This window comes from Macaca thibetana, chromosome 7 (genome assembly GCF_024542745.1).
Source record: "Macaca thibetana thibetana isolate TM-01 chromosome 7, ASM2454274v1, whole genome shotgun sequence".
NCBI classification, from domain to species: domain Eukaryota; kingdom Metazoa; phylum Chordata; class Mammalia; order Primates; family Cercopithecidae; genus Macaca; species Macaca thibetana.
Window position 1 is genome coordinate 2861490 of NC_065584.1, and position 15270 is coordinate 2876759.

General features: G+C 62.9%; 4 protein-coding genes across 30 annotated transcripts in view; 1 reads left to right on the plus strand and 3 right to left on the minus strand.

Annotated features, from left to right (window-relative positions):
• SIVA1 (SIVA1 apoptosis inducing factor) overlaps positions 1-15270 on the minus strand; it is a 692134-nt gene that overhangs the window by 172952 nt on the left and 503912 nt on the right. The window lies entirely within an intron of this gene.
• Positions 1-15270, minus strand: part of ADSS1 (adenylosuccinate synthase 1) — a 251931-nt gene that overhangs the window by 161895 nt on the left and 74766 nt on the right. The gene's annotated exons all lie outside the window — the stretch shown is intronic.
• The window catches only part of ATP5MJ (ATP synthase membrane subunit j), an 819915-nt gene that overhangs the window by 141431 nt on the left and 663214 nt on the right, over positions 1-15270 (plus strand). The gene's annotated exons all lie outside the window — the stretch shown is intronic.
• Positions 544-10585, minus strand: C7H14orf180 (chromosome 7 C14orf180 homolog). Of its 5 annotated transcripts, XM_050798453.1 has the most exons (6): positions 10424-10585; positions 10108-10159; positions 3822-3948; positions 2482-2608; positions 2063-2098; positions 544-1795 (listed from the first exon to the last, which is right to left on the minus strand). In XM_050798453.1, the coding sequence occupies exons 3-6, from the start codon at positions 3930-3932 to the stop codon at positions 1590-1592; spliced, it is 480 nt and encodes a 159-aa protein (XP_050654410.1). In that variant the 5' UTR covers positions 3933-3948; positions 10108-10159; positions 10424-10585; the 3' UTR covers positions 544-1589. The 5 variants fall into 5 exon arrangements, with proteins under 5 accessions (XP_050654410.1, XP_050654409.1, XP_050654412.1 ...); XM_050798452.1 differs by having other exon boundaries at positions 10108-10427; XM_050798455.1 differs by lacking the exons at positions 10108-10159; positions 10424-10585 and adding an exon at positions 8591-9064.

Sequence of the window (15270 nt, forward strand, 5' to 3'; positions counted from 1 at the left end):
GGGGGCTGAGCCTGGGTCTATGACTGCCCTGAGACCCAACCTCTGGTAGCCGCTGCTTCTGCATCCAGAATATGGGGCAGGAACCTGCCCATCCTCCTCCCTGGGTGGGGTGGGCTGGGCTGGGCCTGGGTAGGTGGGGCTGTGGTGACTGTGGGGAGAGCATGATGCTGGAGGGTTCCCGGGGGAGCCCCCACCATGGTCCCTTCTGGGCCACTTCTGGAAACAGCCCTTTTTGTTGCCTCCAACCACAACTCTGGGCTCCCTGGATTCCAAAGCTGAAAGCGACCCTGGAGACCACTGCGCCTGTTCCCTGGCACCTGGAGTTGTGGGGACACACCCTGACTGCAGGGTGAAGGGAGCCAGCCGGGCATCCCTCAAGACCCGGGGGCTTGGTTAACCCCCTGCCCGAGTGGACTCATCCACTCCCAGGCCTGCAGGAGACGGGGAGGTTCCAGGGGCCCAGGACATCCACTCTGGCCACTGAGGCCGATTCCTTAGCAAATCGGTTCTGGTTTCTCTTGTTTCTATAAAAACGCCAGGACGGAAGGAAGCCACGGTGTGTTTTAATAGAGCAGTGTCTCCCAGTTAAGTGGTGGGACAGAGAGGAACCACCAGACAGGTCGTCAGCCGTGCCCTTCCCTCTCAGGCGAGCCTCGAGGACCCTGGTCTGATTGTCCCTGTGTCCCTCCTGGGCAGTTCTGCCTGGTCCCTAACCGTGGGCCTCCCTGCTTTGTTCGGCCCTCCCCCCACGTAGGGTCTGGAGGGGCCCCTAGTGTTTGTCACCCACTGGGCTCCCTTCAGCTCTGCAATCTGGTGACAAAGCCACAACCACAGACGGTCTCGGGACCTACAGGCCCCAGCTGGTGGGTGGCACTGGCTGGCCCTGGGCTCGGCTGGGTGCCCCCGGCCTGCAGAGCTGGGCACAGATGGCTGTTCTGAAGGCCGGGGGTGTCTGGGCCCCTTGCTGTCCCCTCAACTTCTACACCTGAAGCTGCCCCCGATGAGGGGTCGTCCCCTGGGGCCTCTCCAGACTCATGGGACTGAGTAGCGGGTCAGACCTGGGCTCAGAGGATGGCACCTCACATCAGAGGGACCCACCTTGACAACCAAACCCTTCCTGTGGGGTTTCGAGGTCTGGGTTCTCCACAGGCCCTAATTGCAAAAGGCTGGGTTTGCCTCCTCTGAGCAGCCCCTCGAACACAGGCAGCGTGCCCCCCTCCTCAAGCGGGTGCACACGGCAATGGCCGGGCCGGGCCCTAGCAGCAGCAGGAGCTCCTGCTGGGACAAGGGAGGGGCCTTTGGGTGAGTCTAGGGAGCCCCAACTGTTAGCAGTCGAATCCTCTTTCTAATAAAATCTCACGTGGATCCAACACAGGAGGCAGGAGGGCTGTGTTGACTAGTGTGGCAGGGCCGCCTGCTGTGCCCCCATGTCCAGTCTCACGCCATGGGGTCCCGCTTTTCCCAGTCGGCCCCCAGGCAGCAGCCGTTCTTGGCCCTCGTGATTCACCAAGCAGCAGGGCCAGGGCTCAGGCTGTCTCAGAGCCCCCGGAGTGCTTGAGCTGTCCGGGAAGCCCCACCCGTCCTGCCCATCAGAGCCGCAGGAGGCCGTGCCAGCAGGTGAGGGCCGCGTGCTGCAGGTGCAGGACAAGGCTGAGGAGCCGGGCCCGCAGGTCCTCCAGTGCCGTTGCCACGGGCTTGGCCCGGCCGCAGTACAGGCCCAGGGCTAGCAGGAGAAGGACGCACACGCACAGCCGCAGGAGCAGGGAGCCGCTGTGTGGCCTGGGCCTGCCGGGCACTGCGGCCAGAGGGCAGGCAGGGTCAGCGCCAGCCAGCCCCACCCTTCCCTGGAGGACTGGGGCTGGTGGGGAAGGGATGGGGAGATTCCGCCCTATCCCTGCCCATGGCCCCTCCCTAGCCTCGAGGGGCCTCCTTGCAATAAGAGCCCCCCACTAGGGACTCCTCAGAGGCCCTGGCCCTGTGACACCTCCCTTGGGGAGGGAGTGAGGGTGGGTGCACCGAAGGAGGGGGCAGTGGGGTACAGGCATGTGGGCTCGGAACTCACCCCTGACAGTGGCCGTGGTGTTCCTGTCAGCAATGTCTGGGAAGGAGAACGGAGAGTCGGCTGGGAGGTACTTGCCTCAGTCCATCGGGTGTCCCTGCCCTCTTGCCTCACCCTGCACCCCCGAGGGACCCCTGAGACTATTCATGGGTCAGAGACCCAGGCCCAGCCAGGTCCTGATGCTTCCTCAAGAGGACGGTCATTCGAGAAGCCGCTGTCATGTTTTCCTCCAGTTGCCGTTTGACGGACCAGGACTGTGTGTCCAGGTGACCCCACGGGCCCAGGGGTTCTGCCACTGAAGACAGGTGGCCATGGCTCCCCATGTCCTGGGCCCTGCCAGAGCTGGGTGGGTGTGGCCGGAGTCCCCGCCTCCCTCTGCCCAACCCCATCCTCTCCAGCCGCTGGCTGCGGGTGCCTCTTACAGTGGACGGTCACCGCTGGGGGTTCTTGGAACCGCACACGCCTCGAGGTCCTCTGGGGCTCGGCCCCTGGGCGGTGATGCTCCGGCCGGCTCCTTTTCAGGATGGACGGGGGGCACTTCTTGTCCTCCTGGGACAGGGGCGAAAAGCAGACCGGTGAGTCTCCGGCAGGAGGCCGACGGGGACCCAGGTCTGAGCCGTGTGGGGCCCAGCAGCACCGTCCTGGAACCTGTACCCTGTCCCGGCTGGTGTGCGATGCTGGGCCTGTCACTTCCTGTGGGGTGAGGGGCAGCTCCTGGACAGGCACTGCCGGGCAGCCAGACTCAGCCTCAGGGACCCAGGCAAGACAGGAGCCCCTCCCGCCCCCGTCTCTTCACGCAAGGCCCCACTGAGCCTCTCTTCCTCTGCCCGCTGTCTCGGATTCAGGCTCGGATTCAGGGTCCCCGGGACATGTGCACAACGGGAGGGGGCTGCATTGGCAGAGGGGCTCTGGCTAAGAGGCCAGAGTTTGCAAGCTCCATGGGGCAGGGGCCGGGCCAGGGCTGTGAGGAGGGCTGGTTGGTGGCCTCGGCCTCCTTTTCCCTGGGGCGGAGCCTCGCGTGCTGCAGGCAGGGGCAGCTCCTGCCCGTTCGCCTACCTGGGCCCTTCTGCGCAGGTCTGCTCACGTGTACGGGCCCAGCCTGAGTTTGGAAGATGGAGCAGGAGTTTCAGGCTGCTGTGAACCTCAGCATCCTTGTCTGTGACATGGTGACAACTGGGACTGAGTCACCCTGGGAGCCGGGCCAGCTCTGAGGTTGTTCCTGGCTGGGGCATTGCTCGATGCACACAGTCAGCTGCTTGGCATCTGGCGAGGCTGCCCCTCGAGGGCGTGAGGTCTGTCCATGCTGAGTCTGACCCAGCTCCTGCTGTGCCTGTGGCCTGTCCCAGCCTGGCAGTGCCTCAGAAGCTGGATGGAGCCTCGGGGTCTGAGGTCTGGGCCCCTAACCCTAACACTGACCCTTGGTGACAGTCTTGACCTGTCCTCCTCTCTCCACCCTCTTCTTTCCTCCAACACCCTCCTCCCCGGGCTGCCTCTTCCACAGCCCTCCATGACTCCCACTTCCTCTGCCAAGCGGTGTGCCCCACCTGGGGGCCTCCAACCCCGTCTGCCAGACCAAACCCTTTAAGGCACCCATTGCCCCCGCCTGCTCCCTCCAGCCCTCAGTGATCCCCCTGCCCTCCTCCCATCACCCCTTGATTCCTGGGGCGGAGAATGGCCTTTCCTCCTTTGTCTGCTCCCTGCCCCCTCCAGCCCCCAGTGGAAGGCCAGCTTGCAGAACCTGCGTCCCAGTGGCCCGCCTTACCCTCTCTGCCCTGCACGCCCGTGGGCCCCACGCGGCCTCCTCATTCTTTCTGGTCTGATGTCGTGTCTCTGGCCGGGAGTCAGGGCTCAAGGCTCCTGCTGCAGTCCTCATTTACTGGAACATGGTCCTAAGATAAGCAAAGACGTTATTTATTATTTACTGCACAAGTGGCACTCAGAGGAATGAAAGTAAGAGCAGAAAATTCCTCCCCGGAAGCCAGGCTGGCTGCCCGCGCCTGCGGCCGGCCACGCTGACGAGTAGACAGCCCTTTCCCTCAGCGGGGTCCCCAGCGCAGATAAATCCTGCTGCCTGTTCCTTCAGAAATGCCATCGCATGCAATTTCCTTTGCTGCCACAGTCTTCGTAATTGTCATCTTTAATGGCTGCATAATATTCCACTGGGCTGCATAGTATTCCACGGGGCCGAGGTCCCATCATTGAAAGTCGCCCTCCATGATCGGGTATTCAGGAAGTTTGCATTTTAGTATTGTCATTTGCAGTGATTGGAGGCCATGGACAAGGTGTAGGAAACATCTTCGCTTTGTCTCCTTTTAGTAGTGGGAGGTCCTGGGGCTGGGGACTGGGAATTGCCAGGGCTCTGAGGCTGGGCCCACAGAAAGGCTTCCCAGATGGTCATGCCACCTTTTTGGGCTGGTGCTGGTGGGATGCCCCTGGGCTCCTGGGGGCCCACCCCTCAGCACGGCTCATACTCTCTCTCTGTGTCTGTCTCTGCCCTCCCCCCAATATGTGTCTCTATCACTCTGTCTCCATCTCTCTGTTCCCCTGCCTCTCTCTGATTCTGTCTCTATCTTTCTATGTCTCTATCACTCTGTCTCCATCTCTTAGTCTCCCTGCCTCTCTCTGATTCCGTCTCTCTCTCTACTTCCATCTCCGTCTCTCTGCGCCCTCCTCTGTTGAGCTGGTTGCTTCCTGGCTGTGAATGGCGCCTCCTTGCCTCCGCCCCTGTGTCTATGGCGGTGAAGGCTTTGCTCTCATTCTTGCTCACCGGTGGAGCCCCCGAGTGTGGATTTCCTCTCACAGCCTTGGCGGGGTTCTTGACTTTTGGGCACTCCTCCTCCCTACAGAGGGGTGCAGAGCCTACCGGGCATCCATACAGGTGAGCTGGCACCGAGTGTCTGTCTTTCAAGGGCTCTGGGAGTGATGAGCCTGCCTCTCTCGCTGCAGGTGGGGAAACTGAGGCGAGAGGGGGCTGGGGCTTCCCTGGGAGCTGATACCAGGCCAGGTCCTCCCGGCCCTGCTTCCAGCTGGATAGGGGGTAGTGTGGGAGCCTCCTGCTGCCCTTCACCCCACCCCAGGTTCGCCTCTGCTCTGGGGTCCTTGGAGGGCACTGCGGCCCCTGCCCCTCACAGCACAGGTGTTTGCATTTCCTGAGGTGCTTCCCTGCTCCCGTTGGTCCTCCAAGGACCCTGCCCCCAAGGGCTGAGAAGGGGGAGGGCGAGAGTGAGGGGCCTACATGGTCCTCAAGGACAACTCCTCCAAGGGTCCCCCAAAGGGGTGGGTGCCTCAGAGGTGCAGGGCAGGCCTGTGGGAGGAGCTGGTTTGGGTGGAGACCCAGTGACTCCAGCAGCTGGGTGCCGTCCTCTACAGGAGACAACAGGGTGGCCACGACCGCATCCTCGAGCAGGCATAAATCCTGCAGACAAGCAGAGGGCCCTGTTAGTGATGTCTGGGAGGATGCTGTCTGGATGGGTTCAATTATTTCAAAAGACAGCAATTTTCTGCTATCGCAGGATCAGGTTTTTATTGCAAATAGGGTTGTGGCAGGAGCCGGCCATCCGGGGGGTGGCAGGGAGGGGCGGCTTATCTTCAGGACCTGCTCTCAGAGAGTGGCCATGGGAGAGGTTGTGCTCGCAGGCCCAGTCGAGCTGGGGCTCCGTCTCCTGGGGCCAGGTCACCTGGAATGTGGGCTCTGCGTGATCCCCAGGGTTAGGGAAGCCGCAGAGTGCCAGGCCTGTCCTGGTGTTTTGGGGATGCTGCCTGGCATGCCCCAAGGGCAACCTTGACCGCCTGTCCATAGCAGGGCTGGGGCTGGAAGGGCTCTCTGGATACCCTTGACTCAGTTTCCACGCTGGGTGGGACAGAAACTCTGCTAAAGCCCAGGGGTGGGGTTGGGGGTGGAGCAGAGCCCCCAGTGACCTCTTGGACCCAGAGCCTGGGCTCTCCACTGCCCGGCGGAAGGAGGCTTGTGTATCCGGGGCCATCTCCTGGGACTGCACAGCCTGGGGCTGGCTGGTGTGCCCGGGGCCACAGCCCCCTCGCCAGACGGCCCTGCAGCAGCCTTCCAGGGGGCCCAGCCAGGTTCACCCCTCATGAGGAAACAGGCCTGGAGAGGCTTGGGCCAACGGAGTCACGCCGGGATGCAGGGCTGGACGGAGTCTCCCTCAGCTTCTGCCAGCAGCTCTCGCTATTCAGCCCTCCCTGGCCTGAGGTCTGTCCAAGGGATGGTGGGACAACAATGTGTGTGTGCACATGTGTGAGTATGTCCCTGAGTGTGCAAGTGTGTTTGCATGCAATGGAGTGCATATGCATGTGTGAATGTGCACGTGTGAGTGTGCAAGTGTGAGTGAGCACGTGTGTCAGAGGGTTGAGTGTGCACGTGTGGGGTATCTGTGTGTGTGTGTGCATATGTGTACTTGTATTTGTGTGCATGCATATGAATGTGCATGTGTGTGTGAGTGCGTGTGTGGGTGTCCATGCATGTGCCCATGTGCATGTGTGTGAACATATCTGCATATGCGTGGGTGAATGTGTGTGTGTTTGTGTAGAGTGTGAGTATGTGAATGTGCATGCATGGGCAATGTATTTGTGAGGGTGCCTGGCTGTGGCATTAACCGTCTGTCACTGAGCAGCATAACTTGGAGAGGATGTGACTTCGCCTTCTGGGGAACAGAGCTCTGCTGAGTGTGGACAATCAGGATTTCCTATGGGACAGCACCTCCCCCTCTTCGGGTGCGGGCTCCGGAGCACCTTGTGTGACCACGTGTGACCTTAGGCAAGTCTCCTAATCTGCCTGGGCCCTGGTCTGCTCAGCTGTGAAATGGGGGTGAGGAGAGCAGCAGCATCTGCGGGCTCACGTGAGGGTGGGAGTCAGCGTACAGACTTGAGTCCGCACCATGCCTGTGCTCTGTGCCATCAGCCACTGTTGGCATCACTCGGGGAGGGGATGTGCCCAGGAACAGAGCTCAGGTAGCTCCGGCCGTGTCTGGACAGTCAGGACTTCCTATGGGATGACACCTCCCCTCCGGGATCCCTGGGGCCCTCTCCAGAGATGCGCCTTCCCCTGGGCCACGCTCTGCTCCCGGGCAGCCTCCCTGAGCCCTGTCGTCCCCTCCCTAACTGGGCTTCATGCTTCCCCTTCTGGAAGGGAGGCCCGGCTCAAGTCCGGGGCTCTGTCCTTCTTTGGCTCTGTGACCTTGGGTAAGTGGTGTGACCTCCCTGGGCCTCATTTTCCCCACCGGAAGCAGGGGAGGAGCGGCTCTGGCATGCTCGGCAGGTGGGGGCGGGGAGGCCCGGGGCCTCTGGCAGGGACAGTGTGTAACTGGAGGCCTCGTGACAGATGGGAGATAAAGGGCGGAAAATAGCTTCAGAGCCTGGACCTGCAAGTGTCCTGCTAGGCCCGCGGCTGGGGAGGGTGTGTCCACCTGAGGGGACTGTACCCCCACTCTGGGCACAGGACCCCCATGGTGACTCCCTTGGTGCTGGGGGGCTGGGGGGTTCCTACCAGCTCCTCTACTGAGAGAGGGCACCAAGCTTCCTGGGGGAGGGGAAACTGAGGCCCAGAAAGGGAGAACAGCCTGCCAGATTTCAGAGCTTGGGTTGGGACAGAGGCTGGAGTCAGGGCCCGGAGCTCCCAGTTGTGGGCGTGACCCACCCGTGCTGCTGGTGGGAGGTGGGGCCGTGAGGGCTGAGGCTCAGGACTTTGGTGAGCCTGGGCTGTGACCCTCCAGCAGTCTTTGGGGGTCTAGCCCAGTACCCCAAAGACCCCACCTCATCTTGAAGCTGTTGAGAGACAAGAGGGCACTGACGGAGCCCAGCGGCCCTGGCAGCGCTGAGTCCCCCCCGCCTCGAGATCAGCCTGCAGTGGGGCATGGGGGCCGGCCAGTGGTTCTCGCCTGGTTCAGTGGCTTGGAAAACACCAGGCTCTGGGGCCCAGCCACTGCTGCTCCCTCCCGCTCCTGTCCTGTCCTCCAGGACGCCGCCCACCGGCTTCCCGCCTCCTCCCAGGCTGCTGCCTCTGCCTGCCCCACGCCGCCCGCCCTTTCACCCACAGCCCACCTCCTGATGTTTCTCTGTCCTCCCTGAGGGTTCCTCGGGGTGGGCAGGGTCCCCCATGCAGCAGCTGGCTCGTGAGAAATCCCGACACCACCCACGCCACACGGGGAGGGCCCTTCCTCGGCTCTGAGCATGCGGCCCCACACTCCTGGCTCACCCCTCACCTGGCACTGCGCCCATTCACACGGCAGCCTCACAGCCTTCCGGGGCAGAGGGTCCTGGGGCCTGAGCGAGCGCAGGCCGAGGCTGGGCTTCCTGCCTCTCTGTTGCAGGTGCAGCCTCCCCCAGGGCAACTCACCTGGGGGCTAGAGACAGGTGGCCAGGCTCCTGGGAAGCCAGAGACCTTCCTGGGAGAAGCTGGAGACTCGCAGCCCCCAAACCCACCACTTACACACACACATACATACACACACACGCTGTCTCTCTCTCTTTCTCTCTCTCTGCCCCTGCCCACCTGGGCTCCTGCTGGTGCTGTACCTCTAGGGTGGCTCACCCGCCTGACCGGCCCTGAGATCCACTGGCGGTCAGAGCCTTGCTGTCGCAGGGTGTGAACCAGAGCTGTTGCAGCTCACAACCAGCTGAGAAGTTTCCATTACGGTGACACAGAGCAGTGGCCTCAACGGCCCTGGGGGCCCTGGCCGACTTGCTGCTCTCGGGACAGCCCGGTCCATGGGGAGGCCGTCAACCAAGGGCTTGGTGGCCCCAGGTGGCGCTGGGCCTCCTCCGTCTCCCGGCACCTTGGTAGTTTGGCCACAGGCCTAACCCAGTGGCCCTGGGGCTGCAGATGCAGGCTGTGCCTTCTCCTAGTGGAAGAGGACTGGGACCGTGGACACTGCCTTGCTGGCCTTTCCTCTGCAGGGCGGAGGCAGAGCACGGCCAGGCGGGGCAGCTGGGCTCCTGGGAAAAGCCGTGGCTCCCAGCCCAATGCTCACCACTGGAACCATGCTGTCAGCTCCCCAGACAACATGGGTTCTCGACTTAAGTAAGAGGGAGAACTTGTGGGGAGGCCCCTGGCTGGGCTGACGGCCAGCTAGGCTTGCTCAGGTGCCTGCAGGCCCTACCAGGTAGGAACAGGAGCAGGAGCTGCCTGGTGGCCCCCTGAGGCCCCTCTCCGTGCCTAGATGGGCCCTCACATCGGAGGTGCACTTAGGGCTCGGGGTGGCAGCACCACCGGGTGACGGCTGCTCACCTGCTGGGTGCAGGGGCCACCCTAGGCCTCGAGAGCCCTGGACAGACAAGGCAGGGACCTCCCAGGCTCTCCCTCCCATATGTGGAATGGGGGTTGTTTGCCAACTGTCCAGGGCACTGCAAAAGCTCAGTAGGTGCCCAAGAAATGGCATCCAGTGCTAGGTGGGAGTGCTATGGCCACACAGGGCAGGACAGGGATTCCTTCTGACTCGGCTCAGAAAAGAGCCAGTTCTCAGGGATTCCCAAATGCTGAGAACTAGGCTCCAGTTACTGGAGTAACGAACCCACTCCTGCTGGGCTGGGCCTGCGTAGACTTGCCCTCGGAGGAAGCCCCCCACGAAGGCCCTTCTCGGAAGGCTGGCTGGGTTCGTGCCTGACACGGCTCCCTGCATTCCCCTAAGAGTGCAGCCCCTTCTCCCCCTGCCCAGGCTGTTTCGCTCAACATCAGGTACCCTTTGGAGGCTTCTGTGTGGCTGGAGACCCACAGCCCTGCTGCTACGTTTGAATTGGCCACGTTCACTGCTTCCCCCAGGGGCGGCCTGGCCTCAGTGGGGACACGGGGCTGGCCTGGGACTGTCTCCATTTTAGGGAAACCATCAGTCCCAGGAGAAGAGGGGAGGGTGGCCACCCTGGAGCTTGTCCAGGTCACTCAGGGTCATCGGTGTGTGCTCTTGCCCAGTCTCTGCCCGCACCTGCTGCCCAACTGGGGCAGATTCCCCACCTGCGCCTGCCCTTGGCAATCTCTGCTCTGGCAGCTTCACACCCAAGCGGGAAGTGAGCCCCCTCTCCCTGGGGCTGGAACTCACCTGGCTCCCTCCTGGCTCCCTGAGGGACAGAAACAGGCTCTTCAGGCTCTCCCTGTGGGGCACAGTCCAGTGAGGTCCTGGACCCTCTTGGCTGGCAGCACCCCTCCCAGGCCCTTGAGAGCTGAGCCTCAGGCAGAACTGTAGGGCACACAGGTGAACGGGCCAGGCCTGCCCAGGCCTCCTTCCCGAGGGCTCTGGTCTGGAGGCGCCACCGCCCGCCGGCAGGGCCGGGTCTGTTGTGGCCTTCGTTCCGTCTCCAGCTCTCTCTGCTGGATTGCAAAGCCGGGCCAGCTGGCAGCAGCCGGGCTATAATTACCTCTCCCCTTTGGCAGAAATAGCAGTGACCCTGAGGACAGGCCGCTGGCCCCGGAGCAGAAGGGGGTGGCTGTTTCCCAGGCCCCCGGTAGACAACAGACCAGGATTTCAGATGAGACCAGAGTTTGATGCTCTTCCCGCCCCTCCCGGCCCAAATGTGCCCCTCTCCCAGGCCAGTTCCGGAGCTGCGCAGCTCTTGGAAAAACCGATGGATTGGAATTCAGGGCGGAGTGGGAGAGGGAGGGCACTGTGGGGCTGTGGGAGGTGAGGTGATCACAGAGTCCAGCCTCCAGTAAGACCCTGACCTGGCATGGGGCCTCCACAGTAGAGAGGGTGCCCGCCCCGCCCTGCCCTGGCCCCTGTGCCCCTGTGAGTCCTGACCTGGGGTTGCCAGAGGGAGAGGCAAAGAATGGGTCCCAAGCTGCTGTTTTGGGGCACACTGGCCGAGCCTCGATATTGCCCGGGCAGGAGGGGGCAATGTCTGGGTCAGTGAGGGATGGCGGGGGCGAGGGACCTCCCTTTCTCAGGGTCTGTCCCGGGTGGGCGTCCAACCGCCCTGCCTGGCAGCTGCTGAGTCTGCCCCTTATTTGTAGGTGAAAGTGCAGCTCAGAGAGTTGAGGCACCCTGTCCAAAGTCACACAGCCCGGAGGTGGCAGCCCGGCTCAGGCTTGGCGGCCCGTCCTTGCCAGCCCCCCGTCTGCTGGTGCACGTAAAGGCAGGCCTGAAAGAGGCTGGTGAGGGCACCACCACGTGTGGGCAGACCCCTGCCTGGTTTGCAGGACTTTGACCTATTTGAGGGGACTGCTGGAGGAGGTGTGGAGAGCCCCATGCTGCTCTCTTAGGAGTGGGGGTGCATCTCCCTTGGGTCAAGCTACAGGACCCCCGGGAGCCCAGGGTGTGCCAGGCTGGGGGACAGTGTGCACAGAGGCTGCCTGGGCACAGTGGCCTGGAACCCACCATCTGAGCATGCACAATGCGGCCATCGGGGCGGGGTTCAGGGGACTGGCACTCCCTTTGCCGCTGTCTTCAGTACAGGGCGGGGAGAGCAAACTTTTCTTGTAGAGGGGAATATGGCATACGGTGCGCTCTGTGTTTACACAAACGGGGCGGGCCAGATTGGCAGGAGGGCCGTGGCGCACTGACCCTTGTTCCAGGGACAGCACTGAGGAAGGCTGGATGGTCCTGCTGGCAGCCTGGCTTCCTGGGAAGAGAGAGGCCCTGGAGCCAGACAAGACCCCTCTCCCGCCTGTGCCCGATCTGGGAACCTCTCCTTGGCTTCCCAGGGCTGGAGCTGCTCCTCCTGGATTTAAGAGGTCAGGCTGCACCGCCTGAGGTCGGGGGCCTCCAGGACAGCTCCTTCCTGACCCTTCTCGTTGACAGAAGGGAGGGAACGGCCAGCCCACAGACCTCGGGTGCTGCCCCCTCTCTGTGCTCCCTGGAAAGGCGATGCGGGCCGCCCCTGTGGACACCGGCTCTGTGTAATTTATTAGCGAGCTGATGGCTCGGCTTGGGGCTCAGGTCCCAGCAGGGTCGTATTTCTGGCCTTATCTGATAGGGCTCGGCTGCACCCTCCTCGCCTCCGTCCACTGCGCCTCACTCCAGCCTGGGCTCTGCAAGGCGAGATAAGGCCGGCCCAGGGGCGTGCTGAGCTGCCGGGTCCACAGGGGGTCCCCGGTGCCTGTGCCAGGCAGTGCCAGGGAGGAGCTCGGCTGTGTCAGTCCTGCCCGCAGCCAGCAGGTGGGCCCATGTGCCCACAGGCAGTGGTGCCAAGGTTTGGGCCTGGCTCTGTCACTGTTCAGCCAGGTGATCCCCGCCACACCTTCATCTCTCCCCGTGAGCTGGGAATGATGGGATACCCCACCCTCCCTCCCCAGGTCTTTGTGGTGCGCCCACCCTGGGCAGTGCCCCGGCGACACAGCAGCGGAGGCCAGCTGTCATTCAGCGGGAGGGTGGAGCATGTTCAGTGACCGGGCACTCCTGAGTGCTGGGAAAGTCCAGCGAGCTGGCTGGTCTGGGCTGTTTTCCTTGGGGTGGTCCTGGAAGGTGGCTGGGGTGGGGTGGGGTGGCACGTGGGAGTGGAGACTGCAGGGCTGGTGATTGTGGCTACTCTGGTCATGGCCATGTGGTGCTGGCCCAGACTCCCAGCCCTCTCTGGACCATGGTCTGGTTGGAATGTGGAGAGCCCTGGGCCTCAGCATGGCCTCATAAGTGGTTCCAGGCAGGGATTGGGTGGGACTGGAGGGTGTGGAGTATCTAGACTGACCTAGGCCAGAGAAGAAAGGGCCGGTGGGTCTGGGAGATGGGGATGGGGTCCACAGCTGGTTGAAGCAGAAGGACCCCAGGCATAAGAGAGGCCAGCGTTGGCCCGAGGGTGAGAGTGGGCCATGGTGCTCTTGCTCAGAGGCCTGGAGGCTGGCCCTTCCCCTGTCTGGCATACAGCCTAGGGGGAAATTCGTGCAGGCTGTGCTGACTGAAGCACCAGGGCTTGTGCTGGAAATGGGTCCAAAGGTTCTCCAGGCGTCTCCAGGGCTCAGGGCTGCACCCCTGTCAGCTGAGGCCGTCCTGAGCCCAGCTCCCTCTGGCCGCAGGGGAAAGCCCAGCTGAGGCCGTCCTGAGCCCAGCTCCCTCTGGCCGCAGGGGAAAGCCCAGCTGAGGCCGTCCTGAGCCCAGCTCCCTCTGGCCGCAGGGGGAGAGCCCAGCTGAGGCCGTCCTGAGCCCAGCTCCCTCTGGCCGCAGGGGAAAGCCCAGCTGAGGCCGTCCTGAGCCCAGCTCCCTCTGGCTGCAGGGGAAAGCCCAGCTGAGGCCGTCCTGAGCCCAGCTCCCTCTGGCCGCAGGGGAAAGCCCAGCTGAGGCTGTCCTGAGCCCAGCTCCCTCTGGCTGCAGGGGGAGAGCCCAGCTGAGGCCGTCCTGAGCCCAGCTCCCTCTGGCCGCAGGGGAAAGCCCATCTGAGGCCGTCCTGAGCCCAGCTCCCTCTGGCTGCAGGGGGAGAGCCCAGCTGAGGCCGTCCTGAGCCCAGCTCCCTCTGCTGCAGTGGGAACACGTCTTCGCAGTGCTCGTCTCTGCTGTGGGTATTCAGCTGCTTCATGACCGCTGGAAACCCTCTGACAGGGCTTAGTCGAGGGTCTCCAGCTGGGTGGGGATGGTGGCTGATGGGGTCATGAGAGGCCCCATAAGCTGTGATCATCATGAGGGGGCCCTGGAGAGAAGGCATGGGGGTGGGAGAGGGCAGGCAGGGGTTGGGATGGCGGGTGAGTCCAGGGCCAGCGGAGGCCACATGAGCAGGTCTTTGCTGCTGGCACACTCAGCCAGTGCTAGGTCAGGATGGACAAGGAGTGAGGTCCCCACAGGATTTGCCACGTGGTGGTCACAGGTAGGCTCGGCCCGGGCACCCTGGGGGTTGATGGGAGTGAAGCCTGAGGGTGGAGTCCAGGAGAGGAGGAGAGGAAATGGGGGAAATGAGGGAGGAGTGTGGGTTTGGGATTAGAGGGGCTGACGCATGCTCTGGGTGAGAGCTGGAATCTGGGCTGGGGCTCCTCAGGCACAGGCTGCTCTGTGCAGGGGCTAGTGGGGAGAACCTCCCACCAGGCAGAGCTGCCCACAGGAGGAACAACTGACAGTGAGGTAGTGAGTTCCCCGTCACTGGAGGCAAGCAAAGAAGGATTTTTGCCTTTGGGGACTCTTCAGGGCCCCACAGACCTCAGGTGGGGAGGGAGGTAGGAGGACGGGGGAGAAGACTCTGGGCGTGTGGGGGTGACCTGTGACGCTCTGGCTCCGGTGTCTGCTCACTGGCCCCTGACATGTGGCTGCCTGGAGATATGCTGCTCTTCCGGCTTGTGGATGCAGCTGGAGTCCTGCCCCAGGTCACAGCCCGGAGTGGGAGGTCCAGGCCCCTACCAGAGAGCCTGTAGCTTGTCATTCTCGGACTGAGGCAGGGCCTTTTGACAGGGCCATGTACGGTCACCCCGTCACCAAGTCAGAGCCCTTATTAAGAATACAGGAAGCATGGACACTCCCCCTAGCCCCGAGTGTGGCGGGGGCCTGGGTGATGACACACTGGTCTCCGCGAGTGAGAGCCATAGCTGCTGGGGCCCCTGCTGCTCCCATCAGCCGAGATAATGGGGGCCTCTGGGCCTCTCGGAACACTAACCAAAGCGGCCCCTTTCCTTCTCCTCCATTATTCATGACCTCCGAGAGGCTGTGAACGTCCTCCTCTCTCTACAGGAGCCATTGTTACAGTGATAAATTTTATGTACAAAGTCGGTCTTTTCCTGAAAGCCAGCTGGCTGGGGGGCCACACATAAGCCGTAACTGAGCTGGCGCTCCCGGAGCTGCCTGTCACAGCTGTTTCTCCAGCAGCATCTCAGGGGCTGGCTGGAGGGGCCGGGAGATCCTTCCACCACCACCCTGACCTGCTGAGGGTCCTGTGCTCGGAGGGGAGGCCGTGTGGGGGGTCTGTCTGGGCTTCAGTGGGGCAATTGCAGACGTGGGTCCTGGGGGCAGCCGGTCAGCCCAGGTTCCCACTGTGGGCACCATCCCTGGTCTCCGGGCGTGAGGACCCACTGCAGGGACCTGGCTGCGGCAGGCCCGGGGCCGAGCATTCCCACACATCACACACAGCCTCATTCTCACGCCAGAAGCGTGCATTCTCTGTGACGCAGGCATGCCACACATCTGTGGACATGTGCCCAGAACTGTGCAGGCCACACCGTCAGTGTGCAAAAGTGCTGCGTGCTGTAAAATAAAAATAAAACCCTAAGCCCCCCAACCCACTGAACAGACCCCCTCTTGGCCAAAGGGACTCCCGAGAAACCGGAAAAACTGAGTTCCCAGTCATGATGGGACGGGAGG

What these genes read in the sequence shown, in the direction of transcription:
- C7H14orf180 (XM_050798453.1), bottom strand. Translation starts at nt 3,932, where the DNA reads ATGAGGACTGCAGCAGGAGCCTTGAGCCCTGACTCCCGGCCAGAGACA. An exon ending in GGGCGTGCAGGGCAGAGAGG is followed by an intron (nt 2,609 to 3,821) that starts GTAAGGCGGGCC and finishes CCCCTGTCCCAG; the next exon opens with GAGGACAAGAAGTGCCCCCC. An exon ending in CACCACGGCCACTGTCAGGG is followed by an intron (nt 1,796 to 2,062) that starts GTGAGTTCCGAG and finishes CTCTGGCCGCAG; the next exon opens with TGCCCGGCAGGCCCAGGCCA.